General features: G+C 51.1%; 1 protein-coding gene and 1 long non-coding RNA gene across 14 annotated transcripts in view; one reads left to right on the top strand and one right to left on the bottom strand.

Moving 5' to 3' along the window:
* Positions 1 to 4,195, bottom strand: part of SAMD4A (sterile alpha motif domain containing 4A) — a 203,093-nt gene extending 198,898 nt beyond the window's left edge. For 5 of the 13 annotated variants that reach the window (XR_011432012.1, XM_023627763.2, XM_023627769.2 and 2 more), the window contains exons 1-2: positions 4,054 to 4,195; positions 2,366 to 2,922 (exon numbers count right to left, since the gene is read on the bottom strand). Coding sequence is in view for 11 of the 13 variants with exons in the window: in XM_023627763.2 (XP_023483531.1) it covers positions 2,366 to 2,561 (196 nt within the window). In the remaining 2 variants the exon portion in view is untranslated. Of the gene's footprint in view, positions 1 to 2,365; positions 2,923 to 3,036; positions 3,285 to 3,466; positions 3,594 to 4,053 lie in introns of those variants that run through there. The other 8 variants (XM_023627764.2, XM_070249523.1, XM_070249515.1 and 5 more) reach the window with 5 other exon arrangements.
* On the top strand, positions 2,811 to 12,278 carry LOC138920590 (uncharacterized). The gene is made up of 3 exons (XR_011432018.1): positions 2,811 to 2,963; positions 11,284 to 11,318; positions 11,825 to 12,278. It is a non-coding gene; the product is annotated as an uncharacterized lncRNA (long non-coding RNA).
* Positions 12,279 to 12,526: the final 248 nt, after the last annotated feature.

The following is a 12,526-nucleotide window of genomic DNA, read 5'->3' as shown; positions in this document are numbered from 1 at the left end:
CTCATGGGTTTTACTCCCAATTTTTCTGTCTAAAGTCACGATTTTTCTGTCTCTTTCCTGGTTGTCAAGCCGTCATCGGTGACTTTTCGCTACTGGTGACAGCAGCCCCTCCCCCCATTCTGAATGTGCTCTTCCTCATATGCTGTGGATTATTTTTCAAACTAAAAATACGTTAGGATTGTTGTCTGCAATAAGAGTGAGTATGTTCTGAGAGCCGGTCTGAAGTGTTCTCCCAGACTTTACGCCACCTATTCAGGTTGCTGAGCGGGCATTTCCGCCCCTTTCCGGGTTCTCGGCTTAGGTTCCAGACACACAGGAGAGCAGCGCTGCAGGCTCAGGCAGGCTCGGACGCCTTGAGCTCTTTAGGATCCCCATACGGCAGAAGGAAACCAAACCATCACACGACCTCACTAATGAATTTCTGTCCTGGCCACACAACAAAACAAGCGCAAAGGTTTCCAAGGAAGCAAATGTCCAGGTTGAAAGACTGAAACGGTCCGTACCTTTCTTTCACAGTGGTTCTGGATTTCGTACATCTACAGCATTTAGCAGCACGAACGGGTAGGTATCTTACGCAAGTAAGAAAATTTTGGGGGGGAAAAAATTACCAAATGACTTTTAAAAACATACAGAAGTGCGGTTTTTTTCTTGATTTACTAAATTACAAGATCTTTAAAGTAAACAACGTGTTTTTAACACCATACATTTAATTTCTTCACTTACTAAACTGCTGCCATACTGGGAAAAGTCTTCTCCTTTACTCACAGTGAAAAAACGCTGCTCTAACATTTGAGTAACCTAAAGATTAGTCATCATTATTTTAAACAATCCCTACAAGCGCTGAAGTCAAGCATTCAACATAAACTACTGTACTTAAGTCCTCTGCATTCTATAAAATGCAAACATTTATATAAACCTTGTTTGTCAAACCTGAGAAGGCAAAATGAAGCAGGTGAACCAGGCTACGCCGTCACATTAAGGACGGAAGTAAGAAGGTGGACCATCGGTCATCCCAGTTACGCTTCCGCACTCTTATGAAGGAGGCTGGCCCTTCAGCTATAAAGGTAGAAATGAAGGCAAAGGGCCCTTTAAGTAAGGAAGTGAGCTTTCAGGCTCCGACTGACTCCCCGTGGGCCTGTGGGATTCCCTCAGCACGGCCTTCCATACTTGGCAGCACAGGATCCTCTGGGTGCAGTCCTGTCTGGTCAGGAAAAGGACTGCGAGGATTTCCAGCGGTCACTTCCAGCCAATGATGCTATATATGGGAACATCCCATCCTAGTGTTTTCAGCATCATGAGCACCACTCCAGGGAGAAGTGAGCAGGCCAGCTTTCCTCTCGCTGCCCTCATGGCACACTCACTTCGTGTCGCCAGGCCCTGCTGCCCTGGACTGGACCTTGCCATCAAACACCAGGGCAGACCTCTGCTGAGCCTTGCAGGCTGGCGGCTCTACCAGGAAACAGCTGGAGGGGACCGGGCGATCTTTTCTCTGCGTAAACGCTGGGGGCTCTGTTCACCCTCCCGCTGCAGCACGAAATAAGAATTTCCCCCATCCAAAATTACAACCAACAGGCCCTCCCCCCAGCCCCCATCCTCACCCCACCCCCTGCAACCCCAGGACATTCTCTCAGTCTGTCACCAGCCATGCTGGCCAATAGCAAACTGCTGAACCTTTCGCGTCTGTTCCCTTTCTACACTAGTCGACGTGTCTGTAAACGCTAGCACGGTAATGTGAAACAATTCTGTTATATTCAGTGAAGTTTCCTAACAAAAAGCATGAAGGACCCCCATTCATGCCTGCTCTCTAGGACACCCTTTCTACAAGATGCATATCAACACGAATCACGTCGTGACAGACAAGGACAACCACGGAGTCTCGGAACCGCAAATACCCCTTCAGTAGTCTGTAGCGTCACCTACATATTATTCTAAAACTGGATTATCCGTGGGGAAAAACGAATAATAGATGGATTTTCATGTATTCTTCCCACAGCCTAATCAAAGCTTGGCTTCTGAAAGGCAGACCTGGGCTGCTTCACGTGTAGCTGAAATTCAGAGAGCCACGATGCCCAAATGAAGAAAAAGCAAAAGCCCAGAAAAATCCAGACTCTACGTGACCTGACTGACTTATTCCCCAGGAAACTGCATGAGAGAAAATCAATCATTCAGGCTACCGTAGTTACCACACGGAACGGCCCGAAGGAGGTGACAGTGGGCAAAACACCGAGGCGGCCCGCGGGGTGGGCGGCGGCGGGCGCGGGGCGGGGCGCTGGGGCTGCCCAGGGCCGGTCCCCGGGCGGCGGCGGCGGGGCCGGCCGGGCAGGGCGGCGGGGGGGGGGGGGGGGGGGGAGGAGGCGGGACTTACCGGGGCTGTTGGCCTCGCCCTCGAGGACGTGCAGCTCGGCGCAGTCGGCCAGCGAGTGCTCCAGGCAGAGCTGGAGGAAGCGGGCCTGGGTCTGGCTCACGCGCTTGAGCAGCGACAGCAGCGCCACGGTCTGCTCGCACTCGTTCCAGCCCTTAAACCAGCCCGCCAGCACCCCGACCTGGTCGCGAAACATCATGGTTAGGGGGCGGCCCTCGGTCTACGGAGCCCCTCGCGCCCGGCCTGGCCCGCCCGCCCCAAAGTTCGGCGGCGCCGCAGCCCCAGGCGGCCCGGCGCCGCGCGCTGCAGGTTCGGCCTCGGCTCCTGCCCCTGCCGTCCGTTCAGTTACGGTCCCGCGGTTCTGGCTGATTTCCCCAGAGGCGATGACAGACAGTAGCGCGGAAATGTTTCTTTCTTAAAAAATAACGATTTTTTTAAAACTCCCCAGAAGCCACACAAACTGAATCGAGAATGCTCTTCCCCCTTCTCGGCTTCGGGATGGTGATTTCCGGCGTCCCGGGTCTCTTCCTTCACACCCGCATTCCCGAGGGCGATCACCACTGGAAGGAGAGAGAGGCTGCAGTGAGACCTCGGCTACGAGGTAGCGCGCCGGAGACGGGCGCATCCCAAGGGCGGGGGGCTGGGCCCCCCAATTCCGGCCGCCCCCTCTGCACCTGGATGCCGGAGAGGAGCTATTCCTGTTCTGGGAATGGCAAGAAGTCTCCTTCCCAGGTGCTGGAGGAGACCCCACGGCTTCCTGTTGCTGCCGCCGCGAACGGCTGATACTCCCCACACCCCCAACCCGGGGTGGCCTCAGGGGCTGTGCCGAGAACGCCAGCGCCAGCAACAAATCCCGCGCAGAAAACTTGCAATGCGGCTGCGGGGGGCGCGGGGGTGGGGGTGGGGGCTAATGCAAAGCAGAGGCGGAGGCAGCGGCAGCCTCAGTTCCTTCCTCCTCCTCCTCCTCCTCCTCCCGGAGAAGCAGCCGAGTGGCTGCAGCTCCATCTACAGCAACAGCCAGCATCTCCACCGCCAGGCGCCCCTCTGGATTTAGGCCGTGAGCAGCCGCGGCAGCAGAGCGAGACAAAAATAAACTCTCCCCACCCAAAGCTCCGCGCCCAGCGGGCGGAGGCGCAGCGGAGCCCCGGCTCCCCCGCGCCGCGCCGCTCCAGCCCACCCCGGGCGGTCTCGGAAGGCCTGCTCCGCCTGAGCGATCAGATGTGTGCGTGCGTGTGCGTGCGTGTGTGTGTGTGTGTGTGTAGGCGCATGTGTGCTCTAGGCATCCTGCCCCCGCTGCCGCCGCCTACGGACGGGTCTGTCCGGCCCAGCGCCTGCGAGTCCCAGGCCGAGGGCGGCGCGGCCCCGGCGCACGCCGAGCGCAGAGACAGCCCGAGCCCGCGGCACCGCTTCCCCGGCGGACAGGGCGGCTCTGCTGGGACTGCGCCGCGGGCACACGCCCCCCAACGACCGCAAAGAAGAAAGTTCGGCTTCAGGGGCTCCCCCCGTCCTATCCCTGTCCCGATGGCCGCCCGCGGCCGAGAGGAGAGCCCGGTCAGCCCTCGAGGAGCGGCTCGCTCCCAGCATCGCGCTTCCCGGCTCCCAGAACTTCTCGAGAGAAGGGGGAAGTCCTCGGGAAGGGGACCCAGTGGCCCGCAGGTCCCCTGCGGGGGGCGGAAGGGAAGGGAGCTCACCTCGACGCGGCTCATCCTGGCGGCTGGGGGCCCCGCGCGCGGCTCGGGGCCGCGGCGGCTCTCAGCGAGGTTGGGGGCGCCCGGAGCGCGGGCCGCGGGCCATGCCGTCGGGGCGGGCGGCGCGGAGGGAGTGCGGCGCTGCGGGTCCGGGCCGCCGCTGCGGCCGCCTCCCGTGTCGGCTCGCGGAGGACTGAGCCGCCCGAGCCGGAGCTCCCCACATGCTACTGATTAACATACACCATTACATCATGGGCTTGGCAGGGAGCGCCCGAGCGGGGGGAGAGGAACCCGGGCGGCGGCGGCGGCACGCGGGGGGAGTCGGGGGAGGATCCCCGACCCGGCTGGCGGAGGGGGTGGGGGTGGGGGGGCGGATTCCTAAGTGGGGACCAGAAAAGGGGAGGGGAGTCGAGAGGGAGGAGCCGGATGGCGCAGAGGGGTCGGGTTGGAGGAACCTCCCAGCGGAGGCAAGAAGTTTGGGGAAGGGGAGGGGTCCGAGTGAGTTCCTCCCGCTGCTGCCTGCGTGTCCTGGAGGGGCTGGGGCGCTCTAGCGCCGGAGCTCCGGCAGGAGGGGAGCTGGAGGACGCTGGAGCGGGGCGGTGCTGCCACGGCCGCGCGCCCTTGGGAATGGGTTCGCCGACTCGGGTGACCCCTTGGCCCTACTGGGACCGGGGAGTGGCAGAGTGGCTTAGCCCGCGGGCGCTGGAGACCTGGGGTCACTGCCGCTGGGGGCGTGGACGGGTACCGGGGGTCGCGGACGCGAAGGGCGGAGGCGGCCGAGGGGCGGTGCGCAGAGCTGGACGTGCCAAGGCGGCGGGCGTCTGGCTGCGCTGGACCGAGGAGCGCGAGAAGTGCCCGGCCGGATCACCGCACGCCCGGGTCGGGCCTGGGACGCCCTTTGCTCCTGTCGGCGGCCTCCCGCGGGCCCCGCGCCCCTCGCTGTCCCCGGGGAAGCCGCCTGACTTCGGGGGCCAGCCTCGGAGCTATGTCTGGCGCGCGGGCTGCGGCTCGGGCCCGGAGCGGAGGCGGGCGAGGCCACCTGTCGGCGCGTCTGAGCGCTGGGCCGGGCCGCCTGGTCCTGGACCTGGAGCTGCGCGAGGCCGGGCCGGGCCGGGCCGGGCAGGGGCTGCAGCGGCGCGCGCGGCGCGGGAGACGAGAGGAGAGGGGCGTGCGGCGCCGGCGCCGAGCGGGACGAGCTGGGCCGGGAAGGTGCCCCGGCTGGTCTCGAAAGGAGAGGGGTGGTTTAAAATGCCCTAAACCCTAAAAATCACTGCACCTTCTAACAATAGTTAAATATTCACAGGCGGACTTGACCAAATCCAGGCAATCGCCGTGTTTTCAGTGAAAACACTGAGCCTTCGAACATTTTCTCCAGCAACTCGAGGAGTTATTTATGAAAGTACTTCTGAGAAATCGGTGAAACGCGTGCCTCAGACCCAGCTTTCCCTACTCTCGCTAAGGCAGTATTTTTGAAGATAAAGTATCTGAGATATTATTCCACTAATTAACGCTTCCGTCTTTCAACTCCAGCATATGTCCCTGGAATTTCAATCCTCGCTTCCTTCCTTCCTCAAAACTAGTTTCTGCACCGTTTAGTTGGTGTCAGACATGTGACAGCACCTAAGCATCTGTTGGGGAATTGAAAGGTCTTGTGGAGGTGCAAAAACTTAAGTGTTACCATTAAAATAGGGTGTGTGAATGACTTTTTAAAAATTCATTATTAGCCAGCCAGGAAAGACACCTGCAAAATTTAATGAATATTTTGGCCTAAAAGCAAGAATTCTAGACTCAGTGTTTGATTTTTGTTTTGTTTTGTTTTTATGGAGGCAGAGAAGCTTGACATATTTTCTCCAAGACACTGCTGTCAATTAGCTTGTCCTGAGTCACAACTTCCGTCAGGAAGAGGGGAGAGGGTTCGGGCACGCCTGCCACGCTTGCAAGTGTGTGCCTTGCGATCAACTGCAGCCAAAGCAGAAGCTCCCAAGAGCGATTTCTTTTTAAGAAAGTGAAAGAAAGGTCGGTTTCATTAACTTGTTTATTGTCACCTGCACTTCACTAAACGAATAGTAAAAGTAAAAAAAAAAAAACAAATCTGAAGGCAAATCTTCAAGAATCGTACTTATGCTGAGGAAAAGAAATACTGCCACCTACTGGAAGATTGTAGTTCTTACAGCAGCGCTTGACCTAGAGAAAGGTCTTGACTGAGCTCATTTTTGAGCTATTTTTAAGAAATACGAAGATGAGCATGACATGAGTGACCAGTCCCCTTGTTTTTGTGGGTTTACAATACTCGTGATTTCCCTTGCCTCTAGGCTTTTCTCTGATGGGAAAGGAAGTGAAGGGAAAACCCAGCTGGGGGCTGCTCCACTGTTCCTCACAGAGAGTGAAGTCAGGACTCGGAAGGAGGAAAAGCAATGCCATCAGCTAAATAGATGTTTTTGTATTGTGTGGAGTTTTTTGTGAACCTGTACCCAGTTCTTATGGATAGCTAAGAAGTGTTGTAGGGTCTGGGCTGTGCCTGAGTGGTTAAGTTCGCGCACTCTGCTTCCAGGGGTCACACGGTTTCCGCATTCGGATCCCGGACTCGGAACAGGCACCGCTCATCAGGCCACGCTGAGGCGGCGTCCCAAAATGCAGAACCAGAGGCACTCACAACTAGAGTATGCAACTATGTACTGGGGGGCTTTGGGGAGAAGAAGAAGGAAAAAAAGAAGATTGGCAACAGATGTTAGCTCAGGGCCAATCTTTAAGAAAAAACGAAAAAAGTGGCTAACAAGCACTAAATATCCACATCGATTGGAAAAGGAATTTAAAAATGGGAGAAAGGAGATTATTAATATGTCTATGTTCACTATATTCCTATTTACTCACTTGAAAAACACCTATTGTTCCCCGCCTACTTGGTGCCAGGCTCCGGGGTAGGCAGCAAGTACACAGAGGGCAGGGACTGCGTCTGCAATGGTGCCTCCACCAAGACTCCTGTGTGAATAAAAGATCAGATCAAATTATCAAGCCAGTTAACATTCTCAACATTATTTGCTTTTCTCTTCCCTGGAATCTGGGAAGGGAAGAAATTGGTGTCTGCTCAGTGAATAATACTTTTGGTCAAATAACTCAAATGTTTCAACGATGACTAATTCCAGATAAATCAGTGTCATGTTTATAAATCACTGCTTAAGAAGATGTCTAGGTGTTGTCTGTATCAATAAGGCGTCTCAAGGAGCCCATGACTGTGTGTTTTAAATTCATATTTCTTCTAGCAGTAGTAAGAAACCAAGAAAAAGAGATGCATTGGATATAGACACATGAGAGTAAGTGATCTTTAGTTATGTGCCATATGAATTAGTAAAAGATGTAGAATCTCCACACAAAGGTAAATGACAGTGAATAATTATCATTCATTCAATCATTCCATAAGTATATTTTGAGTGTTTATTCTGTGTCACGTCATCAGGATACAATGTCAAAGATAGACGGTGCTTCCTATCTAACATAAAAGCCCATACATATATAATTTATAAGGAAAATTTAATATACAGTTATATTAAATTTAATATAAAAGAAATTTATAAATTTTCATATATCCATTATACATTAAAATATAGATTTTATTATATATGTGCATAGGAAAAGGTGTAAAAATATTTACACCCAAATGGTAACTACTGTTGATTTTCCCTGTATGGTAGAAGATAATAATCCTCCGTAATTATTATCTCATTTGTCTATATTTTCTAATTTTTCTACCATAAGTGAAAAAGTTAAAACAAAACACTGCATGAGCTCAGAACCACTAACTAAAATTAAATTTAGAAAGTATCCTAAAGAAACTGTTCTGTAAAACTGAAGTCTTCGACTCCCAAGAACTGCTCATGAATCTGTTTTGCTTCCTCCCTGGGTCTTGTCCTGGCCTCATCACCGCCTCTCCCCACCTCAGTGATAGTCTTTCCTCTTCCCAGCTCAGACACTTTCTGTGGTTTCTGAATCAACGTTGAATATGTTCCAGGCTCTTTGGCCTGAAATACAGAAGGTCCAGCATTTGGCCACTATCTGCTGCTCTGGACTTCTCTCCCACATTTCATTCCCTAATTCATTCAACAAGAAGTATTTACCGAGGGTAAGTCACTGTACCAGGCAAACAGAGGATATAGAGGTGGCAGAGGAAGCAGGGTCTCCTCAGTGTCTGGTGGGGAGCACAAAGGATGCTGGTGGCACACACGCACTGCATGAAAAGGCACAATACGTGGTGAGTCTAGGGGATGGCCACACAGTGTTGAGAGAGACCATAAGAGGCAGAAATTCTGCCAGAAAATTCAGAAAGACGCTATGTATCTGGTCCTTCTGATTTGGTGCTCATGGGATGAATAGTTTCAACAGAGATGAGCAAAATTTTAAACACTGATAGCATCCACTTGGGGCCAGGAGGTCTAGATATTGTTTGTGTCAGTAAAGCGTCCTGAGAACTTCAGGTCGGAGTATTTTCAGTCCATCTTTCTCCTTGCAGTCATAAGATAAAGCAAGAAGAAATGCAGGCCTTCCCAGACTTTGCTAGTGGCAGTATGCTAGTGAAAAGAGATCCCACAGTACCTATTAAATTAGTCATATCCTTAAGCTGGTAATCCCATTTCTAGGACTCTATCCTACTGACATAAAAGCATCATTACTATAAAGTATACTGCAGTACAAGCATAAATACAAGAATGTTAACTTCAGCGTTGTTTGTAGTAGAAAACAGTAGAATACAAGGGGCTGGCCCCGTGGCCGAGTGGTTAAGTTCGCGCGCTCCGCTGCAGGCGGCCCAGTGTTTCGTTGGTTCGAATCCTGGGCACGGACATGGCACTGCTCATCAGACCACGCTGAGGCAGCGTCCCACATGCCACAACTAGAAGAACCCACAACGAAGAATACACAACTATGTACCGGGGGGCTTTGGGGAGAAAAAGGAAAAAATAAAATCTTTAAAAAAAAAAAAACACTAGAATACTTAACCTGTACAGGAATGGGTGAGTAAATTATCAAACCTCCATACCATCAATCTTATACATATTTTTTAAATATGACATACTTGGAAAAACTGCATCAAAAATATGACAGATGATGGATGGATAGAGGGATACGTAAGTAAAGTAATATGTGATAAGATAAATATGGCGGAACGCTAATTGTAGAATCTAGATGGTGAGTATGTAGGTGGTCACTATTCACTTCTTCCAACTTTTCTGTATGTTGATGTTTACAATAAATTGTTGAGGTTAAAAAGGATGAGTCAAATTTATATGTATTGGCCTAGAAATAAGCCTTTTTAAAAAGTCAGAGAATAACGTGTGTGCTCTGATTCCATTTTTGTGGTTAAGAAAGCCAGTTCCAGAGCAAGACTCTTGGAACCCAGCCCATCCTTGCTTGCCCTTTGACCTTTTACTGATGAATTCCCACTCTCTGCCTCAGTTTCATCAGCAACAAACGTACCTCATTGTTGTGAGGCGTCAATAAGTTAATACATTTAAATTTCTTAAAGAAGTGCCAGGCATATAGTCTAAGTGTTCAATAAATGTTCTATTAACTAGAACATTTTGATAGTTTGAGAGGGAAAAAGAGGTTATGTGGGGTGGGAGAGAGCAAACCTGTGTCTCTCTATAAATATACTGTAAATACAGACATACGTGTATTTGTATGGGAATGTTTGAATGTTCAGTGCAACCCCATGAGGAAACAATCAGACAAATCCAGAAAGAGAGACGTTCGCCAAGACAACTGGCCTGGAAAAAATGGTGGGAGGACTGTTTCAGATTCAAAGAGACAAAAGGCACATAGCCATACCCAGTGCATCCTCCCTGATCACATCCAGGTTTGGAAAAAATAGCCATAAAAGAAGTTTGGGGGGCGATTGGGGAAATTTTGAAGGAAGGCTTGGAATTAGCTGATATCAGGCGATTATTGTTAGTTTGTTAGATGTGATCATGGTGTTGTGGTTACGGAGGAGAATCCTTTTTGGTTGTTTCTCAAGGATATTCACAGGAGGTGTTTGGGTGAGAGGTCAAGATGTCTGCAAGTTTCTTTGAAATCCTTCAGTAAAAACCACCTGCACAGACATGCAGGTAAAGCAAACGGGGCAGACGATGCATCAGGTGGTGAGTGTAATGGCTGTACAGTGGGCTAGCCTTTCACATTCTCTGTATGTTTAAGAAAAATTTGAAAAACAAAGTTAGGTAGAAAAGTTTTAAAACACAGAGATGGGATTTGTGAACAGCCTTTGCAAAGGTAGGGAGATGTGCAAGTTCATTCGTAAATGCTGTCAACACTTTGGCATTAAGAACAAAGGTTTGAATTGTAATATCAAACTTTAATGTTTCTCAAAGTGAGTTCCGTGAACCTGGAATGTCAGAATCACCTGGGGGCTTGTTTTAAAACACAGAGCCCCAAGTTCCTCTGTCGATGTACTCAATCAGAGCCTTAAAGGGCCCAGGTGAACTTCCCCGTCCCAAGACACACCTGGAGTATTTAGTAAACATCCAGATTCCCTGGCCCCCTGCCCAGTAATTTTGATTCACTTGGGCTGAGGCTTGAGAATCTGTATACTTTGAAAACGGTCTAGGTTATTTTGTGCTTGGGCTGGTTTGGAAAACACTGAGTTGGAAAACTCTGAAAAGCCTCAATGTAGAGTTTCCTAAACACTGTTGAGAAGAATCCACTGGACTGCTGGGAGAAGCCACCCATCTTTGCACACCTCACCCAAATCTTCCACAGAGAATCTTCTGGAGGTCGGCCTGGAAGTCTGTATTTTTATCAAGAGCTTCTGGTGATTCTCGACCTCGGAAGAGTTGGGCAAGCACGAGGGCACAGGTGTGCAAAGCCATGCGAAAGGATGGCCTGTGGAAGCAGCGGAGTCAGCCACAGCAAGAGTGGAGGGGGTGCCTCTGCAGTGCCCGCGGAGCCCTCTCCACACGGAAGACAGCACCTTTCTCTTCTCGGTGGCACTCGGGTACAACCCCAGCGTGTCCTTGTCCCCACATTCCAGTCCTGAGAATTTGATTGGAAGATGCCTTCCCACAAGGAGTGTCTGCAGATGGAAATGTGCTGGCGGGAGTGTGCATGCGTTGGGCGCCCTGGCAGTGTGAGTTCTCGCTGTAAATTAATCCTGTAGCGTGCTGGATGGATGCCAAAACCTCATAAGCTTGCTGAAAGTATGTCAGCCCCTGAAAGATGGACTAATTCTTTTTTCTTTACTTTTTTTAGCCTGCAAAAAGGAGAGCCCTGGTGAATTTGCTAGGGTAAGTCTGTCACTTCGGATGTTTCTGGGGAAACACCCAGACGCCTCTCTCCAAACAACCTCCCCCTCTGTTTCCCTGTGAGCTGCTGCAGCAGTTAGACAAGCGGTCTCTGTCACCGAGATAAGGGTGTCGCAGTGGTACAGTGGACGCCCACCCAGACACACTGGAAATAGGCCCTGCCTGCCTGCGGCCCCTTGCAGTCTCATTGGCATGCTGCAGCCCCCTGGCCTGCATTCAGTTCCTCAAGTGCGCCAAGCTCCTTCCTTTCTCAAGGCCTTTACACTTACTATTCCTGGAGGATTGTGTCTTTCCGGCTCCGCATGTAGCCCTTCAAAAGGCTGACTCCTCCCTTAGGTCTTAGCTCAAATGTCACCTTCTCAGAGGAGCCTTTTTAGACCACACTCTTGCCAGTAGTGGCCCTTTCTTTATGGTAGCACTTAACACAAACAGAAATTACATCGTTTATTCATCTATTTACTTCTTTGCTATCTGTCTGCCCATAACAGATTTCAAGCTCTACAAGTACAGGACTGGGGCTGGGTCTGCCTTAGTCACACTTAGAACCTCCGTATCTTCAAAGACCTACCACACAGAAATTCACAGTCAGTACCTGTGAGCGGAAGGAATGAGTCTCAGGGTTGGAAGGGGCCACAAAAGACCCCAGGCCCAGTGCCCCGACCTGTACTTAAACACTCTCCAGCAGAGTTGGAGACCCAGTCCATGGCCTGGTGCCCAGTCCATGAGCGTGTTTTCACCCAAACTGCAGCAAAGCCAGATGAGCAAGAAGAGTTTTTTTTTCACTGCTCTAAACGTATTCAACTTAAAGGACTTCACTCTGAGATTATGCTCTTCCTATTTTAGGGGTATTAAAGTGTCTTATATTAAATCACTGTGGTAGTAAGTGGTATTTGGCTATTTATGTCTTTATTTGGAAAAATAAAAACAAAAACTTGGCGACTTTAGTTGATCTCCTGGTTTTTCTGGCCCCTGAAATTCAGAAGTCTGGAGGTCACAGCCACATCCATGCCTCTTAGCGGCTGTTTAGATGAGGCTCGATTGGCCATTGCATCCCTGGTTAGCATGACGATTAAGATGTGCTTTCCGTGAGCCTTTGGTCTGTCTCTCCGTCCCTCCCGCCCATGGCAGCCATGGATGGAAGCGCACCCTCAGCTCTCCTTTAAGAGCCTGCTGCAGGCTGCTGCTGCCAA

Source organism: Equus caballus, chromosome 24 (genome assembly GCF_041296265.1).
Source record: "Equus caballus isolate H_3958 breed thoroughbred chromosome 24, TB-T2T, whole genome shotgun sequence".
Lineage (NCBI taxonomy): Eukaryota > Metazoa > Chordata > Mammalia > Perissodactyla > Equidae > Equus > Equus caballus.
Note: the sequence above shows the minus strand (reverse complement) of the source record. Positions and strands in the feature narration are given on the sequence as shown.